Consider the following 19,963-nt stretch of genomic DNA (forward strand, 5'->3'; position numbering starts at 1 on the left):
AAACACCCATCTGGTACCTGTTATGCAGCATACGTCCTATTGTTGTATAGGAAATATATGCCACCTCCCTCCCACATGGAGAGAAGATCTATAGATGTATCTCATGCTACCCCTTCTTTTTGCACAGATGAGGTAATTCTCCTTCTCTGTGCAGTTTCTAGCATATCACTTTGCATTTCCCCATCTGTGTTTTGGGAGATGCAGTCCCTTCCAAGCTGTTGAGACCTTGAGAAAATTCACAAGAGCACAATGAAAATCAGGACATCTCACTCCCTTGACACATCAGTCAGAAAAGACTGCTGTGAAACTAGTTCACCATTTGCAAGACATGACATGCTGCTACCCTTTATCCCAGAGAGATTCAGGGGTGTCAGTCCATATCTGTGTTTGTTGGACCACATTGATTGTACAGGGGAATGGTGAAATACCTGCTGAAGCCTGAGACGTGAGCAAGGCAACCTGCTCACACTTTAATTCAGATGGACAGATGATAATCTGCAGATCCGAGCTGAACAGCCTGATTTTCTTCATCCAATCTCTCCACCTTCCTGTGTAGGATGACTTTGGCTGTTTTGCTGAAATAGCCCTCATAGTTCTGGCTCTCTGTTATCCCTCAGCAGCTGTGGGCCCGGTTGTTGTGTATCCCATGAAATCACGTTTCACAACACAGCTCTGCAGATGGGAGTCCACACTCCTCTGTTTTTCTCAAACATGACTCGGTTCTCTGCAAAAACTGTCCTCGCGTGTAAGCCCTGGACCCAACCCTGTGTCTGACGCCCCATCTAGTGTTCAGCACGGACAGATGCAGAGGAGGTCGGTGCAGAGGAAAGAGGTGACTGGAGAATTCATTTTCAGCGGTATTAAACCACCTTTATAAAATTTATTTGTCTCCACGAGAGCTCGGAGAGAGCCCAGGCGACATGGAATCCTGCATATCCCACTGCCAGTTCCTTCCTCTGGACTATCGGCAGTCTCTGGGTGTCCAAGTGGAGATAGCAGCTGGAAAACCCCGGAAAACCACATTCTTTCGGCTCTTGGCAGCCCATCCCGGGGCTTAGAGGACAACTGGGAAACCCAGGAATGAAACACTTCAGCCTTGGAATGAGGAACCAAGAGTCTGAGCTGTGCCCACCTCAAGGATGCCTGGATTCTCTCAAACAGGAAACGGCAGCACTGGGGGCTCTTGCCCAGACAGTCATCAAACCTTGAGCAGGTATTTTAAATACTAAATAACGCTGCTCAGTGTTTTTCCGATGAGATTTTAAAAACATAATGATAATTACTGAAAAGTGCGTTTCACTTTTTTTTTTTTTTTTTTTTTTTTTTTTTTTTTTTTTTTTTAGTTAAATAAAGGAGCGTCTGCTGAGAAAACAAACCCTTCTCCGCTGTCTGTCCTCCTTTGCAAACACACTTTTGTTTGGTGGTGGGGAGATAGTGAAGTTGTCAGGACAAAAAAAATCCACTTTGGAGGGCTTGGTTTTGATACAGCAGATTTCTGACACGTTCAGCACTGCGAATTGCAGAGTCCCAGGCACTGCTACAGAAATCCTCGGGCTGTGTAATATGTGCACAACCACTCGCAATTAAGCCCAAAACAAGCATCTCTATGTTCTCCGTTAATCAGCAGTCTAATTAGCACCTTGGTTAAGATGCTGAGAGGTTCCAGTCCTGCTTCCATCAGAGCTGGGATTGTTCTAGTGAAACTCTCACTCTGCCTATGCAATGCTCTGTTCACAACACTTTCAGTTCTCCTGGAGCAGCGTGATAAGTCTGTTAACTCATTAACACCTCCAGCTTACAGGAGACTTGGCTTCCAGCCCCTTCAGCAGCTCCACGCTCCAGGAAGTTTTTGTGCAGTTTCTGTTTTGGTTTCTTTTCCTGCTGAGCCAGGCTGGCTGGCAGCTCCCACCATGAAGCTCCTGAAGGCTGCTGTAATCTTTGCTCTTGCGCCCACTCTGACGCCGGCTTTTGACCCTCTCAGCGCTTCAATCGTTGCAGGAGGCGCTGTCATGGCTTGGCATCTTCTCTCCTCCGACTCCTGGCTCAAGTGCCGCTTCCAGGAGTGCTGCAAGAAGAATGTCACTGTGAACTACAGAGGTAAGGCAGTGGCAAGGGCAGGTGGGGCCAAGCTCTGGTGTTCCTTCCTTTGGTGCCGCTGTGGAAGATACGGGTTGTGAAGCAGAGTTTGCACTAACCTAATATTCCCTATCCCACAAACTGTGTATCCTGCTTCTCCGAGCAGTACCGGAGGGTTTCCCTTGCTGGTTTCTTGGTTTATATTGGCAGAAATGGGCTGTGCTGGTTTATGGCACCATCAGGGTGGCAAGTGCCATTGATAGACCTCATCAATGTGTATCAATATCTGAAGCAGGGGTGCCAAGAAGGTGGATCAGGCTCTTCCCGGTGGTGCCAAGGACACGAATCTATAGGCGGGGAACAGAACTTGGGAAAGCAACTGAAACTTTATATTTTGATAAACTAACTCTGATATGCCTCCATGAACAAAGCCTGAGACAGAAATGTGTATTGGTGAGGTCGAGCACCTGGAATGTAGAAATTACGGACCATAAGGACATTTCGTAGAAACTATTTTGTAGGAGACTAGTAAAGACTCAGTTTCTGCATTGTGAAGGCCCTGCCAGAGCAAAAAGATACTAAAAAGACTAAAATTATTGCCTAATTAACATAAAAAGCGAGAAATCAATAACCAGCACAGAGTAGAGTAGTAACTAATGAAATGAAATTATGTAATTTAGTACCGATGAGCGATAATTCCTTTGCTTGTTAGAAGGGCATAAATGATTAAAAAACTTTGTGTATGTCCGGAGGCTGCAGTTTGGTCGGCCTGGCCAGAATGAAGTACCGCCTTCCTCGCTCCCACTAAAAAGCCGGTTTGGGGAGGTTTAATTTCCCCGGCGGATTTAGTAAGCAGATGACGTTCGGCGGCCCTTTCCATCCTCCCCTTCCCGGGATTGGGATCCCCGCCATCGGCGCCCTGCCCGTCCCTTTGCCCGGCACAAAGATGGCGGCGGCGGCGGCCCCTCACGGGGCGGGGAGGCGCAGGCGCGGTGGGCGCGGCGCGCGCGCTCGGGGCCGCCATGGCGCGCTCGGTGCCGCTGCTGTGGGCGCTGCTGCCGGGGCTGGCGGCGCTGGAGCCGCTCAGCGTGGGCCTGGCCATCGGCGTGGCCTCGGCGCTCACCGGTTACCTGTCTCACCCCAGGTTCTACTGCAACTACGTGGAGTGCTGCCCCCGCGCCGGGCAGCGGCTCAACGCCAGCGGTACGGCGGGGGCGGGCGGCGGCCGGGCTGCCCCCGAGCTCGGGCCGGTCACCGGGCAGCGCGGCCCCGGGGCGTGCGCGGTGACCGGCGGTGCTGAGCTGTCCCTCTCCCCGCAGCGCTGAAGGCGCAGCTGGACGACAGGCTCTTCGGGCAGCACCTGGCCAAGGACGTGGTGCTGAAGGCGGTGCTGGGCTTCAGCAACAACCCCAGCCCCAAGAAGCCGCTGATGCTGTCGCTGCACGGCTGGGCCGGCACCGGCAAGAACTTCCTCAGCCAGATCCTGGCGGAGCAGGTCCATCCCGCCGGCCTGCGCAGCAAGTTCGTCCATCTCTTCCTGGCCACCCTGCACTTCCCCCACCACGACCAGGTCAAGCTCTACAAGGTGAGGAGGGGCAGGAGGTGGCCCGGTTACCCCCAGCCGGTCCCTGAACCCCTGCACATCTCCCGCACATTCCCACTGGGATGAGCTCACTTGATCGGAGCGTGCTGTTGGAAATGCCAAGGTTGTGAGTTCGATCCCTCACTTAAAAATTAGACTCGATGATCCTCGTGGGTCCCTTCCAACTTAGAATATTATGATTCATACTCCTGACAGGTGGAGGTGTGCAGCTGGGTATTCCAAAGTTGATGCTTACGAGAAACGAAAGGGGAAGTTCATGCATAAAGTAAAAGGCACCAAAAAGCCGTGAAATCAAAGCCGAGATAGTTTCCATTTCCTAGCTCCACCCTCTCACTGATGCCATCTGCTGATTCCCCGTCCTCCCTGCAATGAATCTGTAGTTCCAGCTGCATTATCCTGGCTGTCCGGGATGGAAGGAACCTTCTCCAAAGCCCCTGCGGGGCCGTGTTTTGCATTTAGGCTGGAACAGTGTTGATCGTGTTGAGGACACGGTGTTTTGGCTGTTGTAATAGTGCTTGCACAGCTTCAAAGCTTGCTGGTTTTTCACATAAATATTGAGCAGGCTGGGGTGGACAAGTGATGGAGAGGGGGCACAGCCTGGACAGCTGACCCTTGTTACCCAAAAAAGTATTCCATTCCACATGCTGTGATGCTCAGCCATAGAAATGGGGGTTGGAAGGAGGAAAATATGGGGGGGCATTGGTTTCCAAGGTGATTGTTGCTCTAGCTCTGACTGGACATTGGTCTGCATGTGTTGCGTGATTCCATTTTGGTTTTTTGCCTCTTTCATTCACCAGCCAGTGAGTGTGAGATTCTGAGATTTGACAGTGTGTCCCCAGAATCTGTCACATAGAAGAATCTTGCAGTACATCCAGTAAAGACCTTGTTTTTCAGTGGCTTTCAACCTCTTGTTCCAGGAACAGCTGCAGAACTGGATTCGAGGCAATGTCAGTGCCTGTCCCTCCTCTGTCTTCATTTTTGATGAGATGGACAAAATGCATCCAGGTGTCATCGATGCCATCAAGCCCTTCTTAGACTATTACGAGGAGGTTGATGGGGTGTCCTACAGGAAAGCCATCTTCATCTTCCTCAGGTCTGTGGCACCAGTTTCTGTCATTTTGAGATACTGAATGTTTACTTATGATGATCATGATGTTTCTTGGGGACCTCATTTAAAGAACAGCAAAAATATAAAAGCTCTGGAGGGAAGATTCTCTGTGCAAGGACAGTGGGGAGCACTCTGAGCTCGTGCCTGTGGCTGCAGTGGAGCAGGTTTGATGCTGTGCATGGCCACTGCAACATGCTGAGCTCATGAAAGTGGCCCAGAGCACAGGATGTAAGAGAGTTCACATTTTGGGATGGGTGCACCAAGTACTGGACCTGGCTGGCATGGAGTTAAATATCTTCAGAGCAGCTGGTTTGGTGCTGGTTTGGATTTTTGGCTATGAGAGTGTTGATAACACACCAATGTTTCCCTGTTTCTGGATGATGTTTATTTTACAAAGCTTCAAGGTTTTTCCCACAGTAGGCTGGGGTGGGCAGGAGGATGGGAGGGGACACAGCTGGCACAGCTGGCCTGAACTGCCCAGGAGTTATTTAATACTGTGGCATGCCATGCTCAGTAATAAAAACAGGGGTGGAGAAGAAAGTGGGGTTTCAGCTTTAAGATGTTGGTTCTTCAGCATTTGTGTGGGCATTGGTCTGACTGTGGAGGTGGTGAGTGATTTCCTTAGTCCTCCTTGGGGTTTTTCCCCCTCCTCTTTTTTCTCCTCCTATTAAAGTATCTTTATCTTGACCCACAAGTCTTCAGACTTTTGTTCTTCCTGATTACTCTTTCCCTCCCACTGAGGCAGGATGGAGTAGGCAAGTGGGTGTGTAGGTGCTTGGCTGCTGGCTGGGGGCAACCCACCACACACACTGATGGCTGCTTAAAGAACTGGAGATGTTCCCTAAATTTTGGCTTACAGGACTCTTTTTGATTATTTGTTTGATATCAAGGAGATTAGCAACATGTGTAACTGGCTGCAAAAGAAAATTTGGTTCAGTTGTGTCTGTATTTCACCACTGTACATTTTTCTTCTGTGATCAGCAATGCAGGTGGTGATTTAATTAACAAAGCAGCTCTTGACTTCTGGACAAGTGGAAAGCGCAGGGAAGATATTCAGCTGAAAGACCTGGAGCCCTTGCTCTCTGTAGGAGTCTTCAACAACAAGAACAGTAAGTCACTTTGCCCCTAAAATAGGAAATTCATTCCTCAGTGGCTGAGACAAACTGCTCTGTGAATTCAGGCTGCTGTGTGGATCCTGTCATATGCAGGATCAAGTTTAGACAAACTCCTTTTTATGATTTTGTTTTTCTCTCCCCCAATTTATCCAGGTGGGCTGTGGCACAGCAGCATCATTGACAGGAACCTTATTGACTACTTTGTCCCTTTCCTGCCCCTGGAGCAAAGGCATGTGAAGATGTGTGTCAGGGCTGAAATGACAGCCCGTGGCTATGCTGTGGATGAGAAGATTGTTCAGGCAGTGGCTGATGAGATGACCTACTTCCCCAAGGGGCAGAAAATCTACTCTGATAAAGGCTGCAAGACTGTACAGGCCAAGTTGGATATTCACGAAGACTTTGTGATGAGAGATATGAAAGACAGGGGTTGATTTCTACTTTGAGCCTCCAAAGCACTTTCAGAGCTTTTGGAAATCTGTGTATTTGCACTTACACTTTTTTACTGTTGCAGGGAGTATGGTAAAAATACCAGAGTGAGCTGTATGGGCTTTGTAGCTTGTATGTTTGGTTTTGGATTTTTTTTTTTAACTTAACATAGAATTGGGACTTAGAGATCATCTAGTGCCATCCTCTGCCATGGGCAGGGACCCTTTCCACTGAATCAGGTTACTCATAGTCCCATCCAGCCTGGCTTTTAAGTGCTGCTCATCTCTGAACTGGCTGGTATCCCAGTGTTGCCCCCTTTAGTTTTCTTTTAATCTATAGAGAATTTTTAGAATTTCTAGACACTCAGCTCTGGATACAGCCTCTCCTTTATTTTTCCAGAGTGCTGGGGTTATTAAGTACTTAATTCCTCTTTCCACATAAACTAGATTGCAACAAAGGAAAACAGAGGAATTTTTCCAGATAGTCATATTTCCTTCCATGTACGTGATCCTGTTTACATTCATAGTGAAATGGAGGGATATGTGCTGTATTCTGAACTATGATCATATCTGCAGGGGTGAACTCCTTGGTGCATTGCACTAAGAGAATGATGGGGTAGAAATCTTCCTGTGCTTCGGTTGGGCATCATCCTAAATCTCCTATGGGAAGTCATGATCCTAAATCTCCAGTAATATGGGAAGTCATGAGTTCCTGGAAATCTGTTTGTTACTAAATAATACAGAGAGGGCAGGGAAAGAGGAAGTAAGAGCTTGCCCTATGTTTCTTGGGGGAAAAATAAATTGTTAAAAGTATTCTTTAAAGGGACTAAGTAAATTTGTGACTCCAGGTCTTTCTGAACTGAGGGACCCATCTGAGAGATCTGTTACAACATACTAGGCCAGTCTTCTGTACTTAAGCAGGAAAATCTCTCCTGAGAATTTGACCGATGCAGTCTGTCAGGTTAATCTGTGTGTGGGCTCCTGGCCTGAAGTCTGTAAGGTCTTTAGTAGTCCCTCCCTGCTGCTCCTAATGGTCAAGGTGGGGACAATGCTACTCTCGCCTTGCTTGGAAGACACTTGAATGGAAGAAATTATTTTTAATAGTGTATTTTTATGCTGAAGTGTAAGCAACAGTAATAGTGCTATACCTCACTAGTTCGGTATGTTTTCTAGTAGCTTTTAACATTAAAGAATGCACGTGTGAAAGGGTGAGTGATGAGTTAAGAAGCTGGGAAAGATCAATTTAACCTTCACCCAGTGAGGAGGCTGGGTTTTAAATGCTGTTGCAAGCTTTAACTCTTGGTCTCCCATCACTTGTGTATTGAATGTTGTAATGCAAGACAGAAGTGCCTTTCACTTTGTTGATTGTACTGTGGTTTTAAATTGGTACAAGAGATGGGACTGTTCCTGTGCTGCATCATCTCTTCCCTCACTTGTTCTTAAGCTTCCTTGAAGAGGTGATGTTAATTATTGGTCTCGTTACAATTATGTTAATTCAAATTACAACAGAGAGTTTAGCGCTCATGTTAAGCTCCAAATTAAGTGTTGATTGCCTTTTACAGCCCCACTGGTGTTTGTCAAACGTTGGCAAACTGGTCACAGTGATGCAATCTCCAGAGCCAAACACTAGCAAGCCATTAACCTTGGGACATTGGACTGTCACTTTTCAGTGTGATGTTTTGCCTGCTAACTGATTTATTCATAGCTGTATATGCTGCATCCAGTTTCACTTACTCCAAAAAGAAAATACTTGTGCTATTTCAGAACACTAAATACTACCATACTGCAATTGCAATAAAACCTAAGTTACTTCTTCTCTCTTTGGTTAATTATTTTCAGGTACAGGAAGGTACTAGTTTATGCAGTTTGCAACTAGCTGCACTGCACGTTTTTGTGACATTTCCTTTAAAAGTGTGGGGCAGCTGTTGGCAGCAGCTCACACTTCACTGAAGGGTCAGTTGTGAAGCTGTTGTGCTCTAAGGATGCACCAGGAAATGTCAGGAAGCTGCCTGGGAATCGCAGGCTCTGCTGTTCACTTGGACTTTACCACTCCTGGGACAGTTGAGCTGCTTGTCCCTCCCAGGGCACAGCAGGCTCTAGGCCAAGCTGCCTCTGGCTGGCAGGACAGCAGCACTTCCCCTTTCAGTGCATTTAAACCATGGCCTCTGATTTTATGAGCACAGGGTGAGATCTCAGAACACTCCCTGCAGAAAGTTGAACTAAATAGCAGCTGCTTGCCCTGGACCCTGGTAAGAACAGAATTCCTTCTTGGGACAGCTCAGCTCCTCTCACCTGGCCAATGGACTGTTTCTCTGGGTAGCAGACCTTTCTCCCATGACATTTTCCTTTAAGTTGCCTGATCCAGTCTTAAATGGCCTGTTAAATAGAATAATGGCCAAAGTTGCCCAGTCACAGCAAGAAAGAGTGAGGGGACCTTAGCTCTGAAACCATACAGGGGAGGAATAATAGGATCAGAAGGATCAAACGTGGGAGTGATTTCAGCTGTCCCTAACCCAGATGGAGCTGCTCCTGGCCAGGTCTGCAGAACAGAAGACAGCTTAAACAGAGGCAGTCTCCACCCTGTCCACATCATTCCTGCTCTCCCGAGGAAGCTTCCATCCACCCTGGGCCCTTCAGGGCTGTGATACAATGAAATACTGACTACTAACGTACATCAAATGCTGGTATTGATGCTGCACTGGCACACAAAGCAGAACTAAGATAGTTCTGGAAGAGCCACAAGACATCTTGGTTGTACTGAGTCTCTTGGTACCACACCATAGTACAAGTTTATCATCTTTACATCTGCTTTTTCCCATTAGCCAGTTGTTTGCTATTATCAGGAAGTCAAATAAACAGATAAACACCTGAGTCCAAAGCACTCATTTGCTGACAAATAGTAGGATTGATAATTTGCATATCACACACCTTCAAAGCAAGTGCAGTTGGAGCCTCACTGGCCCTTTTTTTTTTTCCCCCTTGCAGAGAAAACTCCAAAATGCTGCCACTGAAAACGTGGGTGGCTTCAAACAAAGCCTGCAGTGTTCAGGCAGTGCTACCACAGTGGGAGGGAGAGATGAGCAGCAGGGTTTTAACTGGTCTCTACAAGACAAGTTCATCCTTATTGAGCACACATGCATCTAGGAAGTCTGCCTCTTCAAAAAACACACAACTGTAATTGGTATAAACAGTCCAGAAGTGCAGTTTCCACTCCACACTTGATTTGTTTCACCAGATTAGCAAAGTGTCACCTCTCCTCCTATCTCTGCCCTTTGAACTGCAGAAGGGAGATACCTGTACTCAAGCACAGCTTGAACAGCCAGGAATGCAGTGTGCTCTTCCTCAACATGGAGTCAAGTCGTGCAAAATTAATGTTGAATCACTGCATGCAAAGAACACCAGAAGGTAGCTAAGAAATACATTTCTGATGAGAAAAGTTTATTTCAAACAGCAACTGGAATGAAAAAAGCCTTTGCAGTGCTCACATTCAGGAACAAGTCTGACACCCTTCACAGTAACTTCAATGGACACATTTTATGGGTTTTTTTTTTCAAATGATCTTTAGATCTGCCTCCATCCCTGCCTCAGAGGCACACACAGTATGGGGAGAAGATGAAAAAGGGAAACCTCTGCAAACTGACCCCTGAATTCAACATGTAAGTGAAGAAGAGAAACCTCTTTTCAATTTCCTAGGTGTAAAATTTAATTTGTACACATTTCCCATGACGTTGCAGCCTTTCCACGAAGCTGACTCATCACTCCCAGGGCACAGTTCTCCCTCCTGAGATCACTCCTGGGAGAGCCTGCTGTGGGCAACTTTATACATAAAAACTAACCTAAAATAGGAACTGAGCACACCAGTGTGGCATTTAAGGATTTTACCTCACTTTCTTGTAATATTAAGTCTGCTTTCTGAACATTATTTACAACAAAGAGTTTTATGTTCTTTGTTTGACACATAGGAGACTAAATTATACCTCGGTTTTGAAAAAGATAATGGCACTGTATGACGATGGATAGAAGAGCCCAGATTTTTTATTTCCAGAATCCCCCCCTTAACTTCACTAGGCCCAAGCTGTTGAAGGCAAAAAGACACATGTTCTATTTTTAATGCATATTCCCACACAGGACCAATGAAGGCTTTCAGAGACACAAGAACTTTGATTAAAATTCTCAATATTGTCTAGAGATCATCCACATCAGAGCAAAATCAAATTAGATTTACATCATAGTCTCAGTCCTTCTATACCTGTCAAGAGTTTGCCAAAGGGTTCTGATGATCAACACATGATTCAAGGAGTCTTGAGCCCTCCCAGATCCAGGAATTCCCAAAGCAGTTCCTTCTTACCTTCACAGCACAAGGCTGAAGCACTCGGGAGCCGTGACTGGTGACAGAAATGCAGAGGCACTGCTGCTTATTTACATACCAGTTAAAAAATAGTGTTCCTTTCTTTAAAAAGTACTTAAAAATGAAATGTCTCAGGTCCCCCACTTTGTGATTAAATTAAATTTGCTTCTTTGCAGGTTGTAGCAATAAAGCATTAGAAGTCATAATAATAATCCAGCTTTGCATCCACAGTTTTACATCCTTTATCTGAATAGATTCTCTCCTCTCTGGGAAAGTAGGTCATCTCGTCAGCTATCCTGCTCACAATGTCTTCATCCACAGTGTAGCCACGAGACTCAATCTCAACCCTGACACACATTTTCACGTGTTTGTACTCCAGAGGCAGGAAAGGAATAAAGTAGTCAATGAGGTTTCTGTCAATCAAGGTGCTGTGCCAGAATCCACCTGCGAAAGGAAAGAGGTTGGTTAGTCATTTCTCCAGCTAAACAACACCACCACGGGTTGAATGGGAGCAAGGAGCAGATCACAGCTAAGAATTCGCCTGGGATTGTAGGGCACTATAATGCACAAGTCAATACAATTCCCTTCTCATGTTACTTTGAGTGTAAAAGTTTGAACACACACATAAATGTGGTCCTTTAGGCTGAATGAATGAATTTTGGCTGTGCTTCAGCCTTGCTCTCCAGGTGCTGGTCTCATACCTTTTCCTCTCTCACCTAGAGAGGGACAGATTTCCTCTCTCTTATCAGCTCTCCCTGACCAGTTCTCTTATTCCTTTTTTTGGAGCTTGTATCTAAACTTTTTAAGAAGTACAATGAGTTTGCTTCCAATGCTAAATTTAGGACATAATTATGTTAAAAAAACCCTTTTCATCAGAAGTCCTGTGTGAGGAAACCTATGAAGCAGTTCCCCCAAAACGTGGAGTCCAACAGGCAGCAAACAGGCTGGTGGCCAAGGTGAACACTGAGCTCCTTAATCTTCATTCATCCTGGGAGCCAACTGCAGGCCCCAAACTGCATTTTTGCTCCTCACAAGCCAAAAACTGGAGGCCACATCAAGAAGAAACCATGGCTTGTAAAAGTGCAGCTAAATGCAGCCCATTCCTTTTGTGTAACTTTTACCACCTCAAAAGCAGTCCCAGTTTTACTCACTATTTTTGTTGTTGAAGACAGACACAGAGAGTGCATTTTGGATATCTGTGAGCTGGATATCTTCCCTTGTTCTTCCATTTCTCCAGAAATCTAGTGCTACCTCTGTTATCTTTTCAGCTCCTGCATTGCTAAGTAAAGAGAAAACAGAGATTGTAGCTGGGGGTAGTTTTAAATGTTAAAGTTATGAAGTAAAGCACAGAATGTACAGAACAGCGACCTCAAGAAGGCACTGTTTACCTGAGGAAGATGAAGATGGCTTGTCTGTAGGACACCCCATCCAGCAGCTCATAGTAGTCCAGGAAGGGCTTGATTGAGTCAATGAGTCCTGCGTGCATTTTATCCATCTCATCGAATATAAAGAGTGACCGGGGACAGATGCTCACATTTCCCCGAATCCACGACTGCAGCTGGTCCTGAGTGCCACAAAAGTGAATGATGCTGAAAGAGTTTGTGTTGAAAAGACAGGAAAAAATAGCACTTTCTGTTTATGGAACCTTGTCCTGAAGGTGTTGTTTCAGTGGTGTCATTTGAGCAGCTTTGGCTTTTTGACTAAAACATGGTTATAAGCTGCAAGGGAAACCTCAACAAAATCTCATGCTGGTTCTGAAAAATTGTAAAGACACCAAGAGACAGGATGGGAGAAGCAGAAATTCTCCAGAGAGTCCTAAAAAAGCAAAAACAAAAGTGCACAGTAGGACAAAAAATGGGTCCCACCAAGGGAACAGCCACACAAAGACAAACTCTGAAAAGCCAGATGATGACTTTGGTCTAAACAAGTTTAATACAAGCAATATTAAATTTGCTGCCTAGCAGCAGTGAGAAATTGCACCTGCAGTAACTGACAGAAACAAAATTTAACTCTCTGTGTTTTAATCAATCAGAAGTTAAACAAAGACAATTTTAAGTCCTTCTTAAAACATGGCTGTCCAGAAAGGCTAAAACTTTTTTGCACTGAGAGAATCTCTCACTTAAGCACTGCATTTTCATCTTGACTATTACATTCAAGATCAATAATGCATTAACTGGGGAAAAAGAGTTGATGTGCTGATGAATGAGAAGTAACTGTTCTGACTATTTTCAGTGACTCATCACTATTTGATTTATTCTACTCAGTCTCTGAACTGCAGGGGTATTGGGGATAGGCAGCAATACTTCCTTCTACTGCTCTGAGCAGCAAATTTCCCAAGTGTATTCATTCACCTCAAAACAAATGCAGAAAAGCATCATTTTATTTCAAAATGGCTCAGTTAAAGAAGGGGGGAGATAAGTTGTGAAACAGGAAGTTATCTATTTCCTCCATTGAGAAATCAGGTTTGTAGACCATCCTGTTCCCATTTTTAACACATACAAACTGAATATCAACACGCAGTACTACAAGACAGTGGCACTCATTTAAACTGTGCAGTGAACAAAGTTAGAACAAAACAAAACACCCATAAAACACATTGGAGCTACTGTTCCATGGTATCTCCCTGGCTACAGAACTGACACAATTCCAAATACATCTACCTGTACCTTTCTGACAGGAGAGTATTTTGTGAATTTCCTTTACAGCTTGGAAATACATCCATAGAAACCTAAATAACCTGCTAAATGTGCAGTAGAATAGACAGTGATGCCTCAAGAGAGCCACTGCAAGCTTGCCATGGTGCCTGGAGAACCTGGGGGTCACCCGATTGTTTCCAGAGTTGTGAACTACTTTGGCTTTCTGCAGTGCCCACCAACACATCACCTAACCAGAAATAGTTTCTATTTTTAAGTCAGTCCCATCTCTAAGCGAAGGGCAGAACAAAAATTAAACCATATCACTCTTCCCTAAAGAGAGACTCAGAACACAGGCAAAAAAACTTCACATTCACGGGAAAACCAATCCTGATGGATGTCAGGATCTACGCAGCTCTGTACAGAAGATCCCAAAACTAGCACAGCATACATATTCCTGCATAAAGTAACATCTAGGTCTGATGTATTGATCATGCCATGACATTTATAACTCACTGCAGCATAGCTCATTCTTACCTTGTAGAGATTGATGCTGTGAGCGTGAGGAAAGTGTAAAGTTGCCACGAACTGATGCACATATTTACTCTGCAGACCTTTTTTATAAATGCTTTCGGCGACGATCTTACTGACAAAGTTTTTGCCCGTTCCAGTCCACCCGTGCAAGGAAAGCGCCAGAGGCTTTTTGGCGTTGGTATTGTTCAAGAAGCCCCTCACGGCTTTTACAACCACCTTGCTCACCAAGTGCTGTCCGAACAGTTTCTTGTCCAAATTCTCCTGCAGAGCTGCGTGGAGAGACCAGACCGTCACTGGCGGGGCGCGGTGTTCCCCGGCCCGCGGTGGCGGCCGCCAGCCCGGGGCAGGGGCCGAGGGGCCGGAGCGGCGGCCCCCGGCAAGGCCCCGGCGGCTCTGGCGGCTCCCGCCGCTGCCCTCCCGACACCTCCCTCAGCCCATCCCGCTCCCGCACCGGCGGCGGCGCGCCTGTCGTGGCGGTGCAGACAGCACTCCCTGAAGTAGCAGTAGAGCCGCGGGTAGGAGATGAAGCCTGTGAGGGCCGAAGCAGCGGCGCCCGCGATGGCGAGTCCCAAGCTGATGGGCTCCACGGCACCGGCCGGCGTTAGGAGCGGCAGCAGCGTCAACGCCAGGGCCGCCCGCAGCGCGCCCCGCCGCAGCCTCATCGCCCGCCCGGCCCAGCCGCCCGGCCGCCGCTTCCGCCCCTCGGCGCCGCTTCCGCCGCCGCCATCACGGGTGCGGGAGAGGCGGGGCCGGCGCTGAGGGGCGGCCGCCATGTTTGGGCGGGAATGGGCGGGGCCAGCGCTGAGGGGCGGCCGCCATGTTTGTTCGGGCGCCCGCCGCTGTGGGGAGCGGAGCGCGGCCTGGCGCTGTGGAGTTAGTAAATTGTAGAGTCTGTGGTTGTGTCGCCGCGTGGTAGAACAGAGGAATCAAAGAATCATCATGGTTAGGAGAGACGTTTAACATCATCATGTCCAACCGTCCATCCAGCACTGGCATTGTAACCCCTAAACCCCACAGCACCCAGTGCCACATCCTGCGGCCTCATTTTAACACCTCCAGGAATGGTGCTCCCTCATCTCCCTGGGTAGCCTATTCCAAAGCATGACCACCCGAACAGTGAAAATTTTGTTTCTTAATAACTAATCTAAATCTCCTCTGTCTAAGCTTAAGACCGCCTGTTCAAGGGATCTTCTGCTGACCTGCACAGGGCACAAGCTCAGGGGCAAACTTGCCCCTAGCCTGGCATAGAAACTCTTCCCCTTTTCTGACAAAAAGTGAAATTTGAAATTGTCCTTCCCCACCTTGGAACTGGAGCAACGGGACAACCTGGTCATCAGCAGCACCAAAAGCCACAAACCAGGAAAAACCCATCAGCATAAATTCCAGAAGAAAAAGTGCTCCGATTACTTAAAAAACTTTTACTATTTTCAAGTTACAAATCTTCACCACAAGTACCCACACTGCACTTCTGGGGAAGACATGTTGGACAAGAAGACAACCTCTCAAAAGTTTCACATTTACAAAGCAAAGAGCATTACTGCTTTTAAAGACTCTCTTTTTTTAGTATTAAGATGGTAAAAAGAAAAATCTATAAAAGCCAATTTGTTTTCTCACTAAAAAATGCCGACCATGAAAGCTCATTTTCCATTATAAAACTTCATTTATAAGAACATAATTATATACAAAGTTACACCAACCAAAGTGTTCACAATCACCTGCAAACTGATTCATTACAAGATCACACAGGCAAAGCTTCGTAGGTAACATCAGCATCTGAAGGTGGTGACTCTTCCCAACATCCATCACAGGTCACTGACACAAAATCCTTTACTGGTGGAAAACAGGAGCAACTCCAAAGGCTTCAGTCCACATTCATCAGTATCGCCTGTTCATCTTCTTGAACTTCTCATAGTGATAATCATCTGTGGCTTTTTCATTGAGGGGACGTTTGCGATTTGGAGGAGACCCTTCGAAAGAAAAAGAAGGAAATTTTCTATCCCTGTCCTTTCACAGGAGACACTTCCCAAACTCTGCCACGTCCCCGAGACAGCCCCTCACTGTGTGAGGTTATTTACACCCTTTGCTATTCCACCAAACTCTGGTCAGATAGCTTTGGCAACACTTCAATTGTGACCATCACCACTCCACCCCTGAGCATCTCTACAGACATCCTCCATCCAGAGTTTCTAGTGTGATCCAGTGGTGCAACAGCCTGGACTCCTGCCCTTGGATTGCTCCATTCCCGCTACCTCAGGGCACTCAGAGAAGGGGAGGCAAGCAGAGCCAGATCATTCCTCTGTCCAAGACCCCTGAGGAGTGCCAGTGTCTCCTGACAACCATTCAGATCTGGGACTTACGCTCAGGTTCTGGCCTCTCCGTGTCCCCCACTCTCAGTGGACGGGGCTTTGGCTCCTCCTTGTTCCTTCGCACTGGTGCATTCAGCTCCTCGTGATAAACTGCAAGAAGGAAAACATCAGATAATATTCCTTATCTGGAGCACTCTTATCCAGATGGATACATTTCTATGGCCCTTGTTATAAGTGATCTTTACCAGAAACAACAGAAACTCAGAACCACCCTTCTTGGAATTGGTTTCTATGGCTAATTAGGCAAGATGGGGGCAGAGCAAATTTCAACAGCACTATTTCAAGTGGCCCAAACACTCTTCACTTCCATCAGAACACACCAACCTGATTCCCATCACCCCTATAAGTGTGTAAGGACACTGCAGAAGGCTGCCTTTCCTTTGGATGTCTGCAGCATGAGAGGATCACACAGAATTTAATTCCTGTCTCCTGTCCAATAAGGTCTGCTTGGCCACCAGTCTGCTCTGGCAGCCTACAAACTGGAGTCTCTCCATCACACACCATCATTTCCAGCAGACAAGGCACAACTTAAAGAAAACATCTCAAAATTTACGAGGCAGTGTCAGCTGGGAGTTCAGAAAGCCCAGGCATAAGAAATACATCCCTCTCCTTGTTGATGGGCAGAAGAAAATGACCAGGCCCGACAGGGTCTATCTGACCATCCCAGGAAAAGCAATCAGACATGCTGATACATGGACTAATTTCTCTGTCCCAACTGGGTCAGGAGAGACGCTCAAGACTTACATCTGTTGTGCTGGACATAATTAACAGCCATGTTCGTGGGAACAAAGGAAGTTTCGCTGTCTTTCTTTTTGTTCTGCTGCTCTGCCAGCAGCTTGGCCTTGGCCTCTTCAGTCGAGATGATGTTTTTTATTTTTGCACTAGAAGAAAAAAAAAAAACAACTCAGTCATAGTTAGAAAGGGTAGCAGGTACAGAAGTGCTAAGTGCGTGGATTTGGAGGACAGTAATAGCACTGATGTGGTATCTGATGCAGTTTTTGGGAGAGGAGGCAGTGCTATAGAAACAGACACTTTGTCTCAAAGGCAAAAATGGAAGCTCCTACATTTGAGCATTGCTTCAGAGCAGGACACAAAGGGGTCCTGCAGAAAGCTGCCGGGGTCAGGTCACAGAAGAGCCTTTTCCCAAAAGTCACAGGATGGAGCTGCACTGAGCCCAGCGGCTGTGTGTGCTGTACTAATAATTACCACACCAATCCAGAACAAGGCTCAATCCCACCCCATTCCAAACTGGGGATGTATAATGCAGGCACAGCACTGCTCTGCCAGCCAACAGCTGCTCATCCTGTCAGTCCTGGCCAGCACCCACAGATCTGTGAAACACGTACTCGATTCCCAGGTCCACTTCAGGAATGCCGCTCAGCATCTGGTTGGACAACATCTCCTCAGTCTTCTTGGCAGAGGAGACACGGATGTTCTCTGGCAGCTCATACAGGGAATCCTCAGCATTCTTAAGCTTCACCTTCTGCTCCTCATTCTCCACAATTCCCTTTCTCTTCTTCAGCTCAGTCTCAATGTACTTCATCCTAAACAGCAGCACACAAGGGATGGGAGATTTAATTCTGTTTCTGTACTCTGTTCTGGAGCACAGCTGCATCCCTATCCTGCCAGCTGGGAGAGAGGAAAGAATCATCTCCCCAAAAGCACTAAGCTAATATTAGTAGCAAGGATGAATTGTCCAAGAAACAATCAGATCCTCCAAGGTCTTTAACAGCCAGCAAGGCTCCTGCTGGGATTTAGTGCCAAGCTGGCTGGTTGGCACCTCCCAGCTTTGTCCATGAAAAAGCCTTCTCAATTCTAGAAGCAGAGAAGTGAAAGGGCAAGGGAAACTTTCAGTGAGAACTGGGAAGATGTCCTGGGACTACTCAGAATCCATGACATTAATAAAAAAAGTAAATGGTGAGGGGCCACCCAGCCTGATTCAACACCTGAGACACAACACAGCACAACTCACATGTCAGCATCTTCATCCCTCCTGTTGGTTTCTGCTGAGAAGGAAGTTCCCAAGTTCAGATCTTCCTCTTCATTAATCCTAAGTAGAAATCACAAAGTTTACAGGTTTGGGTGGGGGTTTTTTATTGGCTGTTTGGGTTTTTTGGGAGAAGTGTGTGTGGTGGGTTTTTAAAAGTAACAAGTTAGAGCAAAAGTAACTGGCCAGACTGTATTATATGAAACTCTTCAAAATGACACAACCTCTGGTTAGTTAATTACCAGCTGTCATTAAATACTAGTCCAGGGAGAGATTTTCAGAGCTCACATGCACTTACCTGTCCTTGCCTCTTTCTTTCAGCTTCTTCATGTCCACCATTCCCCCAGATTTTATCTTAAATGGGTCATCCTGTAAAACAAGAAATAACAAAAATCCCTGAAACTTCCCTCTGGTTTAATGCTAGTGTTCAAAATCTGGATAAAACCACAGGAAACATTTAGGAATTGAGCTGTGACACCAGTCCTGCCCCAGGCTGGACTCACACAGTGTTCTCACACCATCACATCTGAGCCCCAAGGTGATGGAATTGTCCAGCACTTACCACAAGGGTGGCTTCTTCTTGCAACTTCTCTCCCACCAGCAGAGCTACAGCACTGGTCAGGCAGAAAGAAAGGAGATAAAATTCAGCAGAAGGAAACACAGTACAACAATACTGCATTGCTTTTTTCCTTCTCTAAGTCTCCCTGTCTTTTCCATCCTCAGGCTTTAACACACAAACTCCTCTGTCAGGAACATAATTTTGGCAGTGTCTGACATAACAGTTTGTATTGGAAGGAGGGAGATGACAAGAGAGAAACTGACTGTCACATCACACCCCTGGACAAAACACAATTTCCCCTCCCCAGTGCCACATCCCTTACCTCACCCCATTGGGCCGCTTTCTGAGGCTCTGAACTTCTTTGGCTTCCTCAAGTTTTAACCTAAAGAAAAAAAAATCTGACTTCGTACTTAATGCTTTAATTAATTTAATTTTCTGCAGTTAACACAGAATTTTATATTCAATTTTGCCCTAAACCTCTGCATATCAGCATCAACTTTTCAGCTTTCAAGTTAAATAGGTACTTTCTATTTATTTAAGCAATTCCAAGCATTTGAGCAATCAGAAAAAAATCCATAAAAGCAAGGCACCACAAGCTGGATTTGTTCCTTTCTGCTGCCTTCCCTCAGCTAAAGAAGGCAGCAGCAAACACTGAAAGGCTTGAAGAAGCAAGTTTGGGAGAGGTGAGCCAAAATGCATTCAAGCATGAGCGACTCTGAAGAAAGCTGACGGTGAATTGAAATCTCAAGTGTTTCTCTCTAAACTCAGAGGAATCCGTAGCTTCTGGGATCTTGTAACGCTGTGACGCACGCTGTGACGCCACGCAGAGTGGTTCAACACGGCAACATGACGTGACGTCACCGCTCACAGCACAGCCGTACGTGACCATATGACACGGCACGATGTCGTGACGCCGGACACCGCACTGCTGGATTAAAGCACACGCGGGGTCTCGTCCCGTGCCCTCCCCTGACCGCCGCAGGACCGGGAGCGGCTGAGCTTCCCGCTGTGCTCGGCCGGGCTCCCCGACCCACCTGACCTCCTCGGCGAGCTGCTCATCCTCCTCCTCCTCCTCGTCGTCCTCCCTGCGCCGGCGGAAGGACTTGTGGCCCGGCATGGCTCCGGCTGCTGCGCGGCGCCACGGCCGCCACCGCGCCGCTTCCCTCCCGCGGCTGCGGCCCGCCGCGATGACGCCACCAGCCCGCGACG

At 46.8% G+C, this 19,963-nt stretch overlaps 3 protein-coding genes and 1 long non-coding RNA gene across 6 annotated transcripts; 1 reads left to right on the top strand and 3 right to left on the bottom strand.

The window, feature by feature from the left end:
* The first annotated feature begins 1,593 nt into the window (after nucleotides 1-1,593).
* TOR1B (torsin family 1 member B) lies at nucleotides 1,594-8,143 on the top strand. 3 transcript variants are annotated; one of them, XM_066332752.1, is made up of 6 exons: nucleotides 1,594-1,969; nucleotides 3,146-3,279; nucleotides 3,396-3,661; nucleotides 4,597-4,772; nucleotides 5,769-5,896; nucleotides 6,056-8,143. In XM_066332752.1, the coding sequence occupies exons 1-6, from the start codon at nucleotides 1,650-1,652 to the stop codon at nucleotides 6,331-6,333; spliced, it is 1,302 nt and encodes a 433-aa protein (XP_066188849.1). In that variant the 5' UTR covers nucleotides 1,594-1,649; the 3' UTR covers nucleotides 6,334-8,143. The 3 variants fall into 3 exon arrangements, with proteins under 3 accessions (XP_066188849.1, XP_066188847.1, XP_066188848.1); XM_066332750.1 differs by lacking the exon at nucleotides 3,146-3,279 and having other exon boundaries at nucleotides 1,594-2,097; XM_066332751.1 differs by lacking the exon at nucleotides 1,594-1,969 and having other exon boundaries at nucleotides 3,083-3,279.
* Nucleotides 8,144-9,744: 1,601 nt separating this feature from the next.
* Nucleotides 9,745-15,337, bottom strand: LOC136369725 (torsin-1A-like). Its single transcript, XM_066332753.1, has 5 exons — nucleotides 14,294-15,337; nucleotides 13,846-14,111; nucleotides 12,064-12,239; nucleotides 11,827-11,954; nucleotides 9,745-11,119 (listed from the first exon to the last, which is right to left on the bottom strand). The coding sequence occupies exons 1-5, from the start codon at nucleotides 14,613-14,615 to the stop codon at nucleotides 10,869-10,871; spliced, it is 1,143 nt and encodes a 380-aa protein (XP_066188850.1). The 5' UTR covers nucleotides 14,616-15,337; the 3' UTR covers nucleotides 9,745-10,868.
* A 142-nt stretch (nucleotides 15,338-15,479) lies between these two features.
* C19H9orf78 (chromosome 19 C9orf78 homolog) lies at nucleotides 15,480-19,955 on the bottom strand. Its single transcript, XM_066332755.1, has 9 exons — nucleotides 19,789-19,955; nucleotides 19,077-19,136; nucleotides 18,758-18,809; nucleotides 18,494-18,564; nucleotides 18,181-18,258; nucleotides 17,555-17,752; nucleotides 16,953-17,089; nucleotides 16,200-16,298; nucleotides 15,480-15,809 (listed from the first exon to the last, which is right to left on the bottom strand). The coding sequence occupies exons 1-9, from the start codon at nucleotides 19,869-19,871 to the stop codon at nucleotides 15,718-15,720; spliced, it is 870 nt and encodes a 289-aa protein (XP_066188852.1). The 5' UTR covers nucleotides 19,872-19,955; the 3' UTR covers nucleotides 15,480-15,717.
* LOC136369730 (uncharacterized) lies at nucleotides 19,252-19,776 on the bottom strand. The gene is made up of 2 exons (XR_010745049.1): nucleotides 19,407-19,776; nucleotides 19,252-19,373 (listed from the first exon to the last, which is right to left on the bottom strand). It is a non-coding gene; the product is annotated as an uncharacterized lncRNA (long non-coding RNA).
* Nucleotides 19,956-19,963: the final 8 nt, after the last annotated feature.

This window comes from Sylvia atricapilla, chromosome 19, assembly GCF_009819655.1.
Source record: "Sylvia atricapilla isolate bSylAtr1 chromosome 19, bSylAtr1.pri, whole genome shotgun sequence".
In the NCBI taxonomy this organism is placed as follows: domain Eukaryota; kingdom Metazoa; phylum Chordata; class Aves; order Passeriformes; family Sylviidae; genus Sylvia; species Sylvia atricapilla.